The sequence below is a fragment of the Scyliorhinus canicula genome, chromosome 11 (genome assembly GCF_902713615.1).
Source record: "Scyliorhinus canicula chromosome 11, sScyCan1.1, whole genome shotgun sequence".
Taxonomy (NCBI): domain Eukaryota; kingdom Metazoa; phylum Chordata; class Chondrichthyes; order Carcharhiniformes; family Scyliorhinidae; genus Scyliorhinus; species Scyliorhinus canicula.
This window is the reverse complement of record NC_052156.1, coordinates 161326460-161345951: the sequence shown is the minus strand read 5'-3', so window position 1 is coordinate 161345951 and position 19492 is coordinate 161326460. Positions and strand designations below refer to the sequence as shown.

The window sequence follows — 19492 nt, the reverse complement described above, 5'->3', positions numbered from 1 at the left end:
ATGTGCAGGTTAGATGGATTGGCTGCGCTAAATTGTCCCTTAGTGTTCAGGGATGTGCAGGTTAGGTGGGTTATGGGGCTAGGGCTGGGGAGTGGGCCTCAGTAGGGTGTGCTTTCAGAAGGTTGGTGAAGATTCGATGGGCTAAATAGCCTCCTTCTGCACTGTTGGGATTCTATTCTTTGAAAGTATCTTTACAAGTAAATTGACATTGTCAGATCAGATTTTATTAAGCTAACTTTTCCATGGCTTGATTCAAGTCTATTCCTGTGTCAAGATAAAAGTGATCAGAGTCATATTTCTAAACTTACTCCACTTCTAATTTGAAGATATAAACTATACATTTTTCTCTCTTATGGTTTTTATTCTTTATTCACATGCCTGTTTGTAGCTCTCACCTTTGAATCAGAAGATCATTTTGATGTTATAAATTATCAGTCTGTAGAGTAAGGTTTGCGCGCATCACTCTTCCCAAAGGCACTGTTGTTTTCTCTTTGGGTAGATGGGCATGTGAAGAGGTATCATGACGAATTGGTACCTAGGCTTATGCAACGGAATGACATGATATCATATATTACAAGGTGGGGCGTATATGTGTTCTTCTCATCACAAGGGCATGCCTAGATTGCCACATCTGCCATGCTTTTGCAAAGCACAATTACTTTTATTTCTTCCTTTAAGATCCGTCATTTCTTGGCTACCTTTCTTGCTAAAATCTATCAGTTTTAGGTCCACCTGACCACCAAGAATGAACAATCCTAGCTAGAGAAGCAAGTGGCCAAACACAAGTATAAATATGGGTAATAGGTTTTGATTTCAGCCCATTGAAGAATTAAGCTCATAAACTAGGCTAACACTTTGTACTCTACTGAGGGAATTATAATGTTCATGAGGTTGTGCCTGGTATGAAAATGCAAGTGGACGTTAAAGATACCATAACACCATTTTGAGCAATACATGCCTACATTCCCAGTAACCTGGCCAACATTTCTCTAACACCAGAAAATGATGATTAAATTGTCATTAAGCTCATTTGTTATTTGTGAGACTTTTGAAAATTTACTGTTGTGGATGCTTTAATAACAAGTGACTGACCTTCAAATGTAAACTATTGGTTGTGAAATCCGTTGAAAGTGATGCGATGTTACAAAAATGCAAGTTCCACCTTCTGTAATATTTTCTTTTCTTTGACAGAGGAAGAGGAGGAGCAGGTTCCCACTGATGGAGGTACATCAGCAGAAGCTATGCAGGTTCCCCTTGAAGAGGAAGAAGAGGATATGGAAGAGGAAGAGGCTGTTAATGATGAAAACTTCTTGGGCAAGAGACCACTTGAAAGCCCTGACTCTATTGACTTACCAATTGCAAAGCGAGCTAGAACAGCTGGCTGTAAAATGGAGAGCCCGGATGGTATCTTAGAACCAAGGGAACCCTTGAGTATGATCAATTCTCAAAGGGTGCCTCCTGTTTTATCTCCAGTTGAACCACCAGATCATTCTGGACCAATTCCTCTTTCACCTGAGCCTCCGATGCTTGCACCTATACCGAAACCATCACAACTTTCAACCCCCAAATCTTCAGATTCAAAAGTGCTCACATCTAAAGTCAAATCTAAAGTCTCCTCCTCACCGATACATAAAAACAAATCCCCTAAAGGATCTCAGTTGGCACTTTCAGGAAGTCCCATTCGTTCTCCAAAAGCTTCATTAAAGTCAGACAAAAAATCGCCTATGCGTACAAAAAGTCCCAAAAGTCCGAAAGCACCAGCAACTGTTTCTCAATCCACTACCAAGAATGAAACGCCAAGCCAAACACCTTTGTTGGTGTGTAATTTAGGGCCTGAAAAACTTGGGAAAGAAAATATTCACTTAAAGCAGCCACATACGTCAACTGAATTGGAGAAACTAGATGTTTTGGATACATCACCAAATAAATTGGCAGTGCCTGATAAGAGCATTGATGACTCTATTGACGCTGTTATAGCTCGTGCTTGTGCTGAGCGTGACCCAGACCCCTTTGAGTTTTCTTCCGGGTCCGAATCAGAAAGTGAAATCTTCACTAGTCCCAGAAGACTCACTATTTCAGAAACATCAACCCCACGGATGCTTTCCCTATCGAGCAGCTTTAGCAGGGGTAGTGCAACCCCAGTATCATCATCTGGGCCAACAACGAGCACAAACGTGTCATGGACTTTGGATGATTCCATTAATGAGGTTGTCAGGAAGGCAAGCTTAGGTACACCTCCTTCTGTACCTCCATCCATGCCTGACCTGTCCTCCCCTTCTGCTTCCCCACCAACTCCAGAACCCCTCCTTAAGCTCTATGAAGAACGCACAAAGCATGCATCTTCATCTGATGTGAAGAAAAAGCTGAAGAAAGAGATTAAGATGAAAATCAAGAAGAAGGAAAAAGAAAGGCTGAAAGATAAGGACAGAGACAAAAAGGAAAAGGGCAAAGATAAAGAGAAAAGCAAGGATAAAGAAAAGGAAGCCAACAAAGAGTCCAAGATTTTTTTCAGAGAATTTGGTAAAGAACACGATAAAGATCCATTTAAATTTAGAATTAAAGACTTCAATGAGAGTGATGTAAAGTTAAAGCATAAAGATGGGAGCTTTAAAAAGGACAAAGAAAAGCATAAAGAAAAGAAAAAAGATAAAGAAAAGGGGAAAAAGGATAAAGAAAAGAATAAAGACAAGGATAAACATAAAGCTAAGGTCCCTTCAACAGGACTTGGGTTTATTCCAAAAGAGGTTCCGTTGCCCTTGTTCAGCACCCCAAGCAGTATCAAGACTCAGTGTGCTTTGCCAGCAGTGTCTCCTATGGTTCCAGAAAGACTATTTGAGGAAAAGTCGAAAGAGAAGGACAAGAAAAAAGACAAAAAGGAGAAAAAGAAAAAGAAAGATAAGGACAAGGAAAGGATGAAGGAAAAGGAGAAAAAGGAGAAAGAAAAGAAGGAAAAGGAGAAAGAAAAAGATAAGCATAAAAATGAAAAAGTAAGTTGCACTATGAAGTGTGTATTGCTTTAACAGTGAGCGTTGATGGTTGAGCATGACTATAGCTCAGCTCAGGTATTTATAACAGGCTCTTGCTGCAAGGTTGGTGACTTTAGTTATTTTTAAAAATAAATTTAGAATACCCAATTCATTTTTTCCAATTAAGGGGCAATTTAGCGTTGCCAAACCACCTACCCGGCACATCTTTGGGTTGTGGGGGTGAAACCCACGCAAACACGGGGAGAATGTACAAACTTCACACGGACAGTGACCCACGATCGGGATCGGACCTGGGACCTTGGCACCGTGAGGCAGCAGTGCTAACCACTGCATCACCGTGCTGCCCCTGTTGACTTTAGTTCTGATTAATCTTTTTTTTAAAGACCTAGTGTGAAAAACCAACTTTCGTGCAGGTACAAAAGTCTGAATTTCTAAATTCCAGTGGCCTTCTGTGGCACCAGAACCAGACTTCCAGCTTGTGTTTCACAAAATCTCTGAGGTTAGCTATTTATTGACTGGATTTGTATCTCGTTGTTTTCATCAAGGAAATAGTTCCAGCCGTTCATGCATTTTAAAGCTGGGTATTAGAGCAGGTTTACAGTACAGAAACATAATAAAAGGGTTGGTACAAAGAGATGATTTAAAATATATTTGCAATTTCATGAATGCCTAAACTGTTTCATGTACTACTCTTAAGTTTGGATTGTGAATTAGGCCTTTGCTGAACTTCATACCACAGCTCAGAGGTTTTTCTTCCTACTGCCTATATGTAGTAAAGAAAATCATGAAGCCAGAAGACATCAGATGTTCCCAGATACTATTGTAATTTAGATTAATCTGCTTAGATAAGCTTTGAAGTTGTTTTTTTTTGCTGCAAGACAGGATTTGAAAAATGAATTTTTCAGAGACCCACTCTAACACTTTCACTTTGTGATGCCGCTTCACGGGTGTCCTAGAAGAAATGTAGAGCAACAGAGCATTATCAGTTTGTGCCTTGAGGTATGTAGTAAAAAGAATCTAAATCCCAGAAGATTAACAGAAAAATGCAACACACTCCAAAAGGGGGCTTATGTGACTGGTATTATTTATCCAGGTGAAAAGAATGGTGCTTACACATAAGACTGTGAACAAATCCACTGGCAATGTATTTCTAGTACTCCACAAAAGAGCCTTATATTAGTGGCCCTTCACTATCTTGCTTTAAACCCTGTCACCAGCCCAATTTTGTATGCTAGTCCACTTATTAAATTTGGCTTCTTGTGAAGTTGTCTTTTTTCTCAGATGTACAAACTTGTTTCTATTCGCAGGCATTTAAAATCAGTAGTGCCCTGCAGTATGTCAGCACGTATATTTCTATCAATGGTCTGTGTAAAACTTCAGACACTTCGCCCAGTTTGTTGTTACCCAGGTGCCCTTATTTGCGAGACAAACAAAGGAGAAATACAAGTTTCCAATCAACCAAATTTATTATCAAACACAGTAAAACCTCTTAAATTATCCAAACTACAACAATCCCAAAATTCTTAATACAAATTTATTATCAAATGCAGTAAAACCTCTTAAATTATCCCAACTACAGTAATCCCAAAATTCTTAATACTACCCGTGCCGATGAACCCAGTCGAGCCGCGGGCCCAATTCTCTGAGTCTCGGTTGTCTCAGGACCTCCATCCACAGAGGTGGGTCACGCACGTCGAGAAGACATTCCTCCTCTCTATCCTAAATTGGAGACCCCTTTAAAACTGTGCCCCCTATAATGCATAAATTCATGCTTAATTGATTTAGGTTCTTCAAAAATTCATAATGGAGGAGAAGTGAAATTCATTGGTTACTGCAACACTGGAATCTTTTTAAAGACAGGGTAGTCAAAGAGTAAACATTTCCCGCTAAACAGTGGCAGTTGTAGAACCCTGTAGGTGGTAAGTCTTTGCACTTGTTCTTGGACCAAGAAGTTGGAATAGAATATTAAAAAACAAGTTTTCAGGTGAAAGTTGGAAGCAGTGCGACCATCTGGAAGAACTTAGATCGATGATGTGCTGGAACAGTTGAGGCAAATCCAGATAGACAAATAGTGACCAATTAATTTACAAATTGAAAATAAGCAACATGTTTTGAATTAACTAGTTATGTAACCTTTTGAAATTTTGGGATTAAAACACATGGCCGCAACAAAGGAGCAAATACAAGCTGTATCAGTGGAACAATAGACAGTCAAAAGTGATGACTCCAATATGAAGTGCTGGTCACAATAATGCCTCATCGTGCCGTAGGAAAAAAAAAATTTTTGTTTTCAGTTTTGGAGTACCCAATTCATTTTTTCCAATTAAGGGGCAATTTAGTGTTGCCAATCGACCTATCCGGCACATGTTTGGGTTGTGGTTGTGGGCTGAAACCCACGCAAACACGGGGAGAATGTGCAAACTCCACACAGACAGTGACCCAAAGCCGGGATCGAACCTGGGACCTCGGCACCATGAGGCAGCAGTGCTAACCAGGAAAAATAATTTTTAACCATGGGGCAGGGGGAAAAGATAAAATGATTTGTGTCTCGGGGCTTATACTCACTGGAGTTTAGAAGGATGAGAGGGGATCTGATCGGGATATATAAAATAATAAAAGAGATTGATAAAGTAAATGTAGACCAAATATTCCCCCTTGTAGGGCAATCTAGAACGAGAGGTCGCAAATATAGGTTGGGAGGCGGTAGATTTTGAACTGAGATGAGGAGGAACTACTTCTTGCAGAGGGTGGTGAATTTGTGGAACTTGTTATCGATGGAGTCTGAGTCATTAAATGGTTTCTGATTTTAAAAATGGGTTAAAGGGATATGGGGAATGGGTAAGGAGATGCATTTGAGACCAGGAAAAGATCAGCTATGATCTGATTGAATCGCAGAGCAGGCTCGAGGGGCTGAATTGAATTATCTACTTCTGCTTCTATGTTCCTATGTTCAGGGATGTGAATTCTGAGAAAAGGTTGAGCACTTTGTTTGTGTTCTCAGAAGTTTTCAGAATTTTGAGTAGTGTGTTAACGAAGCTGATTCAGAGAAATTGTCAATGCTCAAAGGATTGAAAAATTCAAAAAGTAGGCAATTGTACCTTAAACATTTCACAGAAAATAGAGTTGGAACCAGTTACAATTGAAAGACATAATTTTAGAGACAACTAAATGCATTTCTGGAGAGAGACATGTTCAATGCCAGGGTTAAGATCATGATGTGGAGATGCCGGCGTTGGACTGGGGTGAGCATAGTAAGAAGTCTTACAACACCAGGTTAAAGTCCAACAGGCTTGTTTCAAACACGAGCTTTCGGAGCACTGCTCCTTCCTCAGGTGAATCTGAGGAAGGAGCAGTGCTCCGAAAGCGAGTGTTAGAAACAAGCCTGTTGGACTTTAACCTGGTGTTGTAAGACCTCTTACTGGGTTAAGATCAAATAAAGAGGACAAGTTAGGATTTCTGCTTTTTGAAAAGTTCTTTATCCCTATGGCCATTGCGCCATCTACTTTCAAGTAAGATAATCGAAATGAGTAGACTTAAATTCAGCTTGGCAACTGATGGAATTGAAATCCTTTTTTCTTCCCAGATACAGTAAGCAGGGTTTCTGCAATGTTCAACATCAGTGGGATGCATGGTGATTTCAGGCCAGCACCCAATTACCCCACAAGCAGACCACATTTAAGGGTGTTGCCATTTGTGCTTTCTGAATGAAATTGTGGTGTAATTAAAATATTGCATAATCACTTTCCTGAAGTCCTAACAGACACTAGTTGTAAAAGCTGAAGAATATGAGTGTGGGTTTTTTCCTAAGAATTTAATGTTGGTTTTCTTTTTCTCTCTTTCCCTCCACTGTTCCACCTCACTTATAAAATTGTTAGCCTTTAGGTAGAACAAAAAGTTATCGTATAATATTTCCTGTAGCTGTGAGAGAGTTTGGCTACATTCCAGAATGTCTAAAATATTGCAAATCCTTAAAATCCAATTTAACTAATCAATTTCTGTTGCAATGTTTGCAAACGTAGCCTTTGATCCATGACATACACTCCTGAGACAGTAGTTCAGGTATTGCTTTCTTGATGCTCTGGAATGTTAGCAATTCGCTTTTATGTTAAATTCTGTTGGGCGCATCTAATGCCATGATTGGTTCCAGTAAAATATATACTTTGTCATTGCATTACCTTTTATAATATTCCTACCTGGGCAGCACGGTGGCCTAGTGGTTAGCACAACCGCCTCACGGCGCCGAGGTCCCAGGTTCGATCCCGGCTCTGGGTCACTGTCCGTGTGGAGTTTGCACATTCTCCCCGTGTCTGCGTGCGTTTCGCCCCCACAACCCCAAAAAAAAATGTGCAGAGTAGGTGGATTGGCCACGCTAAATTGCCCCTTAATTGGAAAAAATAATTGGGTAATCTAAATTTATTTTAAAAAAATAATAATAATATTCCTACCTTTTGTGAGCAATTTGCCAGGATTTCGGCCAGATGTGTTGCAAACTATTTTGCTATTTACTTTGACAGTTATCTAACTGTAAATTGAGGGTAGTAAATTCTACTTTTTCCCAGCAAAAAGAGTATAAACAAAAAGAGTATTCTATGAGATAATATTCTATGTCCAAAACAGATCCCTTGTGAGACCCTATTGTATAGATACTTGGCATCAAGAGAAATGTCACAATTTTTCTCACAGCCCAGCTATCTTACCCTTAATTTAAGAAAATTCAATAATGTAAATTGTGAGAGTAGCATCTTCCTTCTCCCACTAAAATATTTTCAACTTGTTAATCTGATCGTGTTTGCAAGACATAAAAAAATACACCAATCATTCAGTCTCGCCTAATGGTACATGTAACCCTGTTCTCTACCTGTGAGGAACAGATGGACTGTGTCTCCCTCCCTTCCCACGCCCCTTCCCAAACACACACACTCATATTTATCCTAGGTCTTCTTTCACAGACTTCCATATCAAACGCATGAGTATTTCAGAAGTTGGTACCTCCCAATTCTAAGCAATAGCAGAAATGTGTTTAATCAAGTTGCAGCTTTCATGTTTTGACAAGAATGTATACATGCAACATTAGAATTAGAAGCGGGAGTAGCCCTTCGGCCCCTCAGGCCTGTCTATAATTTTAGAAGATCATGGCTACGTCAATCCAGAATATGAAGTAACGTCGCCACAGTCCCAGATAACCATTGGCTGCTCCCCATTTTGAGGGGAGAGCTGACTGGCAATGATTTAACCTGAGGATCACCACACCTCAGGCGAGGGGTTTATGACTAACCTCAGCCAGTACGGAAATTGAACCCGCACTGCTGGCCCCGCTCTGCATCACAAACTGCATCACTATCTGGCGGCATCACAGCCTAGTATGGCAACTGCTCGACCCAAGACCGCAAGAAACTTCAGAGAGTAGTGAACACAGCCCAGCCCAGTCCATCATATGAACCTGCCTCCCATCCATTGACTCCATCTACATCTCCCACTGCCTGGGGAAAGCGGGCAGCATTATCAAAGACCCCTCCCACCCGGCTGACTCACTCTTCCAACTTCTTCCATCCGGCAGAAGATACAAAAGTCTGAGAACACGCACGATCAGACTCAAAAACAGCTTCTTCCCCGCTGTTACCAGACTCCTAAACGACCCTCTTATGGACTGACCTCATTAACACTACACCTCTGTACGCTTCACCCGATGCCGGTGTTTATGTAGTTACATTGTGGGGCTAAATCGCTGGCATACCGGCCTCCTGAAACAGGTGCCGGAATGCGTATGACTAGGGGCTTTTCACAGCAAATTCATTGAAGCCGACTTGTGACAATAAGCGATTATCACCTTGTGTTGCCCTATTATGTATTTTCTTTTATTTCCTTTTCTTTTCATGTATTTAATGATCTGTTGAGCTGCTCGCAGAAAAATACTTTTCACTGTGCCTCGGTACACGTGACAATAAACAAAAATCCAAATCCAAACCATTTGTCCAGTCAACTGAGCTAAACACTAAACCGGTCCCCGGAGATATCCAGAACATAGCACCTGGGTTACTCACTGATTATTAACGTCTCTAGGTAGCTGTATAAAAATCACTGCCTATTAGTGAATGCCTCTCCGGCACAAAGCACATTAATTTCTCTTAACTTCAGCATCTCCCATGAAAGATTTCTGAAGGTTGCCTGTATTGGAGTATATTAATTTAAGATCATCTTGGGTCATTGTTTTTTTGTAACAACTCGGCAAACAAAACATCTCTTCGATGCTCATTGGTTCTGTCAATATTTCATTAGTAAATGCGGCTCTGTTCACAAATTTCTCTCTTTCAGTATAGATAACGATATACTGGATCATTGACCTGACTTACTGTCAGTAATGAGCCACTGAATCTAGCAAGCAAACCTAATCTTGCTTGTTTGCTAAAAGATATTTATTTACACTTTTCTGAACAGACAGACAAATGTAACAATCCTTAATTCCTTCTCACTAATATCACTCTTTCACAGAGGCTGGCCCTTTCCTGAAAAACCCCTGTCTTATTCCACATAAGTTGGCATCCAAACATCTTCTGTTTTGGCCTCCATGGCAGCTTCATTACCGGGTGCCCAACCTTTCCTTTTCATCACCAAATTTCCCCAAAAATTGTGACTTGTTACGAGAATGGATTCCCAGCTAATGGCAGCCCCCTGTTGCCTTGCACAAGTGGTCTTTCGTTATGTGGTAGCCTAGGCTAACAGGTCGTTTGATCATGCATGAGAGGGAGGGGATTGATACGGCTGATCCTGTTCTCGTTGCAGTTTCCATGCTACTGATCCTCAGCATGGGCCACAAAATAAAGATCAGGACCAACTGGTTTTCTGCTCTGACCTGAGGACATTCTGCACAAACTAAAATTTAAATTTTCTGTCCCTATGGCTCAGTTAAAAATCATAGCATTGTGAAACCACTAATAGCTGAGGTGGGCTTGACTCCCTAATGATGAAGAATCTCCTGACAGGTTGTCATTTTTTTTGTAGCCTTTCTGAAGTGTTACTTAACTGGCTGATCCAAGACTTTCCATCAGGTTCTTCAGGAAACCATGGTTTGGGGGGGGCATTTTGTAGATTGTGGGCATATCGCCTAATCACAAATCTTTCTTTATCATTTGGAAGGTCAAATTCGGGAGGACCTTTAAATGGACTCCCATTTACTTTTGATTGTCTCAGCTTCCAAGGAGTTAGTAAACAACAGATTTTGAGCAGTCAACTGTGCTTCATTTGGCAGAAAGACAGGTTACTGTAGTCCAGGCAATCTCAACAGGATTGCCTTCCCTTCTGAATTTTCCAGTCCCAAAATGAAAATCCTATAAACCCTTCCTCCTCCTTACATCCATTCTGTTCTCAAAATCCAGACTTGTCATAGAATCCCCGACTCTCCAAACAACAGCAAAACGTCAAAGTTTCGAACTCCTGTTTACCTCTCTTTCTCCCAAAAGATTTCAGGTTTTTCAAACTGAAGCTTGGATTTGCCACTGCCTGAAAGACGTAATTTCTTTTATTGTTTTCATCCTTTGTAACATTCAGCACCATGGGGCTTGGTTTTTCACTTTTTTTCAGTTTATAAAATGCCCAAGATTATATCTAAATTCCTCAGTGAGCTAGTTTCAGAATTTTATCATTCTCAAGAAACTTATATACTTTGATTGCGCCCCGCCCTAATCCTCTGCTTCCGCTACTTCACAATGTCGATATAAAATATCGTGAGGGCCTGGGGCAGCACGGTGGCGCAGTGGTTAGCACAGCTGCCTCACGGCGCCGAGGACTCGGGTTAGATCCCGATCATGGGTCACTGTCCGTGTGGAGTTTGCACATTCTCCCCGTGTTTGCATGGGTTTCGCCCCCACAACCCAAAGATGTGGAGGGTAGGTGGATTGACCACACTAAATTGCCCCTTAATTGGGAACAATGAATTGGGTACTTTAAATTTATTTAAAAATCAGAGAGGGCCTAATATTTTTACATAATAGGGCGTCAGTTTTGTTCAGACTTCAGGAACATGTTTCTCTAATCAGGCTTGTCAAAATACCAACTGGATTTTTTTAAATTGCAACTGTTTGGCTTGAAAGAAATAGTCAACAGCAGATAAACATCCTTGAAATCATATTTAACTACACTTAGAACAAGCCTTAAATAGGTCACTTTGGACCACCCATAAAGCTATTCTAACAGGGGATCTCAGTAAGCAATGTCAATATTATGATCCTTAAAACTTCTTAAACCCAATGTCGCACTTGTAGTTCTCCCCGTTGTTTATTGGGTTTGCTCTCCGCTGAGGCATGAAGGATGATTCTGCCATACAAGCAGCTGTCTTAGAAAATTGCAGATTATCTAGTGCTGGGGTTCAGGTAACGAACAAATCACTTGAACTTTAATAATCTTTTTTATTAGTGTCGCAAGTAGACTTACATTAACATTGCAATGAAGTTACTGTGAAAAGCCCCTAGTCGCCACACTCCGGCGCCTGTTCGGGCACACTGAGGGAGAATTCAGAATGTCCAATTCACCTAACAACACGTCTTTCGGGACTTGTGGGAGGAAACCAGAGCACCCGGAGGAAACCCACGCAGACACGGGGAAAACTTGCAGACTCCGCACAGACAGTGACCCAAACCGGGAATCGAACCTGGGACCCTGGTGCTGTGAAGCAACAGTGCTAACCACTGTGTTATGGTACCATTCACTCTTGCAGTATGACATCTGAACTCATCAAATACAATACTGCATCGTAGCCAGTTAAGAAGACAATATAATTTGGCATGCATACTAAATGGGAATTCTTATGAGCATACGAAATAGGAGCAGAAGAAGGCCATTCAGCCCTCGAGCCTGCTCTGCCATTCGCTAAGATCATGATTAATCTGTTTGTGTTGAGTTCCACAATCCCCATATCCCTGGATAACCATAGATTCTTGTTAAGCAAGGGAATTAATCGACCCCGCCTTAAAAATATTCAGCGCCCTCACTCACTTCCACTTCCACTGCCTTCTGAGGCAGAGATCCAAACCCTCCTATCCTAATTTCTTTCTCCTGATTATCCTTCTAGTCATTCTCCTCATTCTCACACTCTAGCGGACCAACACTCACTTATTACTTAATCTTTTCCTATTTAAATACCTGTGGAAACTCTTGCTACCTGTTTTTATATTCCTAGCTAGCTTGCCCTCGTATCCTAATTTCTTTCTCCTCATTATCTTTCTAGTCATTCTCTGCACAACCTTCTAATCTCTGTCCTAAAAGGGTGCCCCTAATTTTTAAAACAGTGCCCTCTAGTTCTGCAGTCATGCACAAGAGGAAGCATCCTTTCCATATCCACTTTGTCAATACCACTGAAGATCCCAAGTCACTCTTCACTTTCTGACATGTAGTAGAAACAAGTTCAGCTTTTCTAACCTAACCCCTAAGACAACCTGCTCATTCCATGTATCAATCTAGCAAACCTTCTCTGAACCACCTCCAATGCATTTATAAACTTCCTTAAATAAGGAAACCAAAACTGCACACAGTATTTGAGATGCAGTCTGATCAGTGCCCTGTATAACTGAAGCATAAAATTCTTACTTTTATGTTCAATTCTTCTCATATTAAAGGATAACGTTCCATTAGCCTTCTTGAATACATGCTGCAGCTGCATACTAACTTTTTGTGACTCATGCATGAGAACATCAAAATCCCTCTGCATTTTGACATTCTGCAGTTAGTCCCCATTTAAATAATACTGCTTTTTTATTCTTCCTTTCAAAGTGAACAACTTCACACTTTCCCACAATATACTCCAACTACCAGGTTTCTGCTCACTTGCTCAACCTACCTATATCCATCTGCAAACTCTGTATGTCTTCACAACATACTTTCGTACCTATCTTTGTGTCATCTACACATTTAGCTATCATGCCTTTGCTTCCCTCATCTAAGATATTGATGTAAATTATAGAAAGTTGAGGCTCCAGCACAGACCCCTGCGGGACATGCTGTTTACCAGGCAATAACTTCTTTATGCATACTTTCTGTTCCTGCTAGCCAGCCAATCTTCAATCCAGGCTGAGACACCATCAGCTTTTATTTCTTGCAATAAACTTTGATGCGGCATCTTATCAAATCCTTTCTGGAAATCCAAGTACATTATGTCTATAGATTCCCATCTATCCTCAGCACACGTTACTCCTTCAAAGAACTCTCATAAATTGGTTAAATGTGATTACCCTTTCATAAAACCATGCTGACTTTTCCTAATCACCTTGAGCTTGTCTACATGCCCAGCTATAACTTCTTTAATGGTCGATTCTAACACCTTCCCCATGGCAGATGTGAAGCTAACTGCTATAGTTTCCTGTTTTCTGCCACCCACCCACCCTCCTTCAATAGAGGGGTTACATTTGGTACTTCCCAGTCAGAGTTTTGGCAAATTAACACAATCTCATTAACCCCCTCTTTTAAGATCCTGAGATGAAATCCATCAGGACCTGGAGACTTGTCACCCATAACACCATCAGTTTGCTCGGTACTGCTTCCCTAGTGATTGCAATTTCACCACGTTCCTCTCTCTCTTCCACCTCCTGATTTATAGCTATTACTGAATGTTTCTTGCATCCTCTATAGTGAAGACAGAAGCAAATATCTGCTCATTTCATCCACCATTTCATTATTAACTACTATTAACTCCTCATTCTCACACTCCAGAGGACCAACACTCACTTATTACTTAATCTTTTCCTGTTTAAATACCTGTAGAAACTCTTGCTAAATGTTTTTATATTCCTAGCTAGCTTGCCCTCGTATCCTAATTTCTTTCTCCTCATTATCCTTCTAGTCATTCGCTGTTCTTTATATTCTGACCAGTCATCTCTCCTGACACATCAGGGTTAGGTGGATTGGCCAGGCTAAATTGCCCTTAGTGTCCTAAAAAATAAGGTTAATGGGGGTTGTTGGGTTACTGGGATAGGTATACGTGGGCTTGAGTAGGGTGATCATTGCTCGGCACAACATCGAGGGCCGAAGGGCCTGTTCTGTGCTGTACTGTTCTAATTCTAATCTTTGTGTAGGATTTTGTTTTTTTCCTTAAATTTGGTGTTTTCCTTGCCTTCTTTAGTTGACTGCAGATGGTGCCCCCCCCCCCTCTTTAGAATTTTTCCTTACAGCAGGAATATGCTTATTCTGAATATTCTAAGTAAATTTGCAGTATATCATCTTCATTAATCCTGTGTGGATGGCATCACACATCAAAGAAATTCCACGGTTGCCTAGATTTTCCGCTGATTAACTGTGAATAGGAAGAAAATCTAGTTTAGAGTGAATTGGCCATAATTGCCTTGCATAGCACCTGTCAGTAGCAGAAACAAACTGGAGATGTTGTAAAATAACCCTCACAACCTGCATACTAGTCCAGGATTCAAATGGCAGTTCTAAATTGCTCATCTTCACTCTTCTGATTTGCCTCGTCATTTAAACCCTTCGATGAGATTATTGCTGAGGAATAATCCCTACTCAGTTTCAATTATTGACATTTTTACCCCGGTAATCCACTTATTGGAGAATTTAATCAAGGGCTGCAGTGGTCAAAAGGATTACCCCTACACCATTACTTTCCCTGGGAAGCTGAGGATGAACAAGTTATTGCCCATATCCTAAAAGAATATATATATAAACTTCAGAATTAAGATGCTTCGGAGGGTTCCCAGTGATCCATATATTGTAATACTACAGTGCTACACCATGTTGTGATGAATTTTTAGTCTCAGCTTGGCCATCAAGGAAAGAAATTAAAGATGGATGATGACGTTACCTCAGAGCTAAGAAGCAAATTTCTTGCTTTTAAGGTTTTTTGACAGTGATGGAGACCTAAAAGATGGAAGAATATAACTTTAAAATTAAGGATAAATATTCACCTAAAGTTAAATTGTAGGCCCGGATTTATTACCCTTTGCCCAATTCAACCACCCACTTCTACTTCAAAGCCTTCCAATCAATTTAATGGCTGCAGATGGCTAGCAATGAGCTTTTTGGCCATTGTTCAAAACAACCATCATTATAGAATAGGCACTTACACCCATTTACATTTGATGCAACACTGGAGTCACAATGCAGCTACTGAGTTACAACAATGCGAGGCAAATACATTTTAGCTGGTCTTTTTTCAACATCAAATTATTTAAGTTTTATTGATAAAATGAATTTGCTTCGGCTTTATCAAAGTGCATATATGCGAATTGCAAACAGTTTGCAATATATCAATTTGTAATACAATACTTAAGACTGTATTTCTGTCCCAGGTAAAAACTGAAGTCATTTTACCAGCTCCTTCCCCTGTTATTCCAAGACTAACCCTGAGGGTCGGTGCTGGCCAGGACAAGATGTGAGTACTTTATCTTTAAAAAATATTTAGAGTGGTAATGTTGTTTACATTAAGATAAAGACCAGCGCCATTTCATGGAAAAATGGTATTTGTTTTCTGTTGTTAAATTTGATGGGCTTAATTCTTCATTTTCCTTTCCAAATTTATAGGATTATCATCTTCAATATAGATAATTTGATACTGGACTTAGTAATTTTGTCAATAATGGGAAAGCGAAGTATTGAATGAATAAGTTATAATTTAACGAGAAACAAAATCTACCATAGCAAAGATTGTGGGCGGGATTCTCCCAGCCCCGCGCCGGGCCGGAGAATCCCCGCGAACGGGCCATGCCGGCACGTGATTATCTGACCCCGGGGGGGGCCTCCGATGTGGCCTGGCCCGCGATCGGGACCCACCGATCGGCAGGCCGGCCTCTGTGGCTGGGGGCCTCCTTTCCTACGCGCCAGCCCCTGTAGCCTTGCGCCATGTTGCATTGGGGCCGGCGCGTTGGCGGCGGCGCCACTACTCATGTCCTCGTTGGCACAGGCGCAACTGCGCATGCGCGGATCTTGCGGCGCCCAGTTCGTGCCGGGATGTGCAGCTGGAGCAGCGCAAACCGCTTCCACGCCGTGCTGGCCCCCTGAAGGGGCCAGAATTAGACGTCGGAGCGGCCCGTTCACGCCGTCGTAAAATGCAACGGCGTTTACGGCGCCGTGGACACTGCCGCGGGATTGGAGAGCCCTGTATGTGTCGAAATTTCCGATTCACTTCTGTAGGCCGGTTGTGCACATGCAGTGTACTTTCATTACTTGTCTTAATTTTTTTTTAGCCAGGCCAATTATAGCATCTTAAGTGGTAGAGTGGTGCGTGGAGTTAAAAGGGAGACTTTTATGTGGATGAGCAAGATCTGTTCAAGGAACAGCTATTTTCACCACTATCTGCGAGCTTCATGATATGCTTCTAATATTAAAATTGTAGTATATGGACTTAATGGACATTTAAGCATTGGAATCATGTGTAAAAATTTGCAACATCTGTTTACCATAGTAAAGAAAAGGTTTTGTTATCCTAATGTCTTAATTATTTATAAGCACTGTACAGGCAACCTGGAACTGACTCTTCTTTAAAAGACCTTCTAAAGTGACTTCATAAGGCTTTATTTCAGTGACTTCATGAATAAAAGTAGAGGCATAAAATGACCATAAGACATAAGAGCAGAATTAGGCCTTTCGGCCCATCAAGTCTGCTCCGCCATTCAATCATAACTAATATATTTTTCATCCCCATTCTCCTGCCTTCACCCCATAACCCCTGATCCCCTTATTAATCGAGAACCTATCTATCACTGTCTTAAAGACACTCAGTGCCTTGGCTTCCACAATCTTCTGTGGCAGTGAGTTCCACAGATTCACTACCTCTGGTTGAAGAAATTCCTCCTCATCTATATTTTGAAGGATCGTCCCTTTAGTCTGAGGCTGTGTCCTCGGGTTCTAGTTTATCCTACTAGTAGAAACACCCTCTCCACATCCACTGAATGTAGGCCTCTCAGTATTCTGCAAGTTTCGAGATCAATTCATCGCTTCATGATAAGGTGAGGCTATCTCTGCTATGATTTGAAAGCATAAGCTATTGGAACAAGGGAGGATTCTGGAATGCATTTAAAGCATTCAGGATTATATAATAATTCTGTTAGGTATTTATCCTCTTCATATATTATTGTAATATATTTCTGGATGTCAGCAATAACTCTGATTTTATCCTCTGAAACATACAGTCAAACGAAGTTGACCACAGATCCACATTAAGTTAGCCAATCCCAGCCGGGGGGATAGTAAAGATGCCACAACTAACCTCAGCTCAGCTGATTTAAATGTTGTTAAAATTACTTGCTGGGTGTATGAAATTTGGGTAAGGACTGGGCCAAGCTCTGTCGTGATGGAGTCACCATTTGAATAACCACTTTCTTCTTCAACTCTCTGCTGAAGGTGGGTCCTTGGCAATTATTCACCAAACCACAGCAAAGTGCAGTGATATTTTTGTTCACTATGGAGAGGTCAAGGAGGCAGGCCATGAGTCTACCTCAGCTGGAACATGGATTGAACCCTGTGCTGTTGGGGTTTATTTGATCCACATGCTAATCATCTAACCAACTGACCCAATTAACCCCCTTGAATAACCTAATGATGTGCAAAACACAAGTGTATTTTAACTAGTTTCAGCAAAACTAAGCCTTAACGTCCACAAAATTATCATAGCTAATGAATACCTAAGATACTAGAGGTGTAGAGAAGTAATATTCTGAACTAGTATTCATGATCAAAAATAACTCTGGTGCTGGAAGACCTGTGTTATGACACGTGATACTCTCTGCAGTTCTACAATTGGCCCATCAAAGGTATTCCAAGCACTGAGGATACAGTTAACTTTCACGGCACATTCTTTCATTTAGCAAAGAGGGGGGGAAAAAGCCGCATGCCGACACTACGAACATGCCTACAAGCTGTCTTGTGTACATGGTCATTCCTTTATTTTGTCAAACACTGGAAGAGATATGGAAATGCTTTCCCATAATTGTGGTCATATGTAATTTTCAATACTATCTTCCAAAACAACTGTGGAAGCTTTATGAAAACATACGAGAACAGTAAAGAGTCATGAATCATCACAGCTGTATAAGTTCATGATTTTATAAAATAGTGGATAATTTAAAATCATTTGAATTCCAAATGGCAAATGATGTAGGTTTCAAGTTAGAATATAATGGAACCTGATTACAATAATCAACTTCAATATTTGCCCAAAGGTTTCTGCAGCCAGATTTGTTAAATCTGAATTTGCATCCAGATGGTGCTGAATTGCCTTCCTGTTTAAATTTTACTTTGAGGCATTCTTTTCCCACTATAGTTTTAAAAATTTTATTTTGCAGGCTTTATTTTGTTCTCTGTACTCAAAAGGTGTTTTGTTTGGTGTATGCATCAGCTCTTGCCGATCAACGACATAAATTCCCAATGCTACTGAAACTGATCCCACTACCTTCCCAGTATAAAAAGGCTGGTCAGTAAAACCAAACAGGGTTAATCTAAATAGGCTGTCGAAAACAGCAGTTGTCCTGATAACCTCACGATCACGAGAGGCTGAATCCACTGTATAAATTAATCAAATGTGTGTGATTTCAAAGTGAAGAAATTGGCATGATAAAACAAAGAGTACAGTAAAAGAACCAATTAGAAAAGCTTGGTTATAGTGCCAGTGCCTATTGAGTGTGAGGAATGACCTTGAGAATCCCCAAAGAAAGAAATGATATTTCTGCTGTCCAGTCATTTTAATTTGGTTGTTTAGCGCGACTGGTATATTCTGAGATTGCCCAAATCTGTAAATTGCTCAGTAAAACTTTCAATAGCAATATTTGCTGTACAAGAGACAGAAAACCCTTGTGAAGTAATAATACGTAACCAAGTTCAGGCTGTGTCATTGAGGAAATAACTCAATGACTGGTCCTACAGGGCAGCGCGGTGGCGCAATGGTTAGCACTGCTGCAGCCGGCGCTGAAGACCCAGTTTCAATCCCGGCACCTGGGTCACTGCCCGTGTGGAGTTCGCATATTCTCCCCGTGTCTGCGTGGATTTCACCCCCACAACCCAAAGATGTGCAGGGTAGGTGGATTGGCCACGCTAAATTGCCCCTTAATTAGAAAAAAAAATTGGATACTCTAAATTTATTTTTAAAAAGTGACTGCTCCAACAAAAAGCTTGAGCAATAGGTTCAGCTAAATTTCCATCAGTGATTAACAGGACTGTGGACCGAGCACAATAGGATGGAGGGGAGCAGGACCTAGTGAGAATGAGAGAAAGCTAAGAACAATATGAAACAGGCTGGGAATGTCAGTACTCAATTCATGCAAAAATGCAAGAAAGTACAAATGCTGGAAGTTGAAAATGAAAACATACACAGTGAAGAGATGAAAAGACAGAAAACAAAAATAATTTTTATACTGACTTCAATGCTGTTTTCTTGATTCGGAGACAGTGGGCCAGCTTTGGGGTTCAGATGACAGACCTAGATCGTTTGTGCTTTACTTTTATGAATTAATGTCATCCAAACCCCGAAGGTTCTGTTGCTGCCTTGTATTTCACTGACAAGTGTGCAGTGTTCC

At 40.8% G+C, this 19492-nt stretch overlaps 1 protein-coding gene across 2 annotated transcripts in view; it reads left to right on the top strand.

Moving 5' to 3' along the window:
- The window catches only part of taf3 (TAF3 RNA polymerase II, TATA box binding protein (TBP)-associated facto), a 200658-nt gene that overhangs the window by 139818 nt on the left and 41348 nt on the right, over positions 1–19492 (top strand). For both annotated transcript variants that reach the window (XM_038811879.1, XM_038811878.1), the window contains exons 3-4: positions 1192–2987; positions 15275–15357. In XM_038811879.1, the coding sequence (XP_038667807.1) occupies positions 1192–2987; positions 15275–15357 (1879 nt within the window). The remainder of the gene's footprint in view (positions 1–1191; positions 2988–15274; positions 15358–19492) is intronic.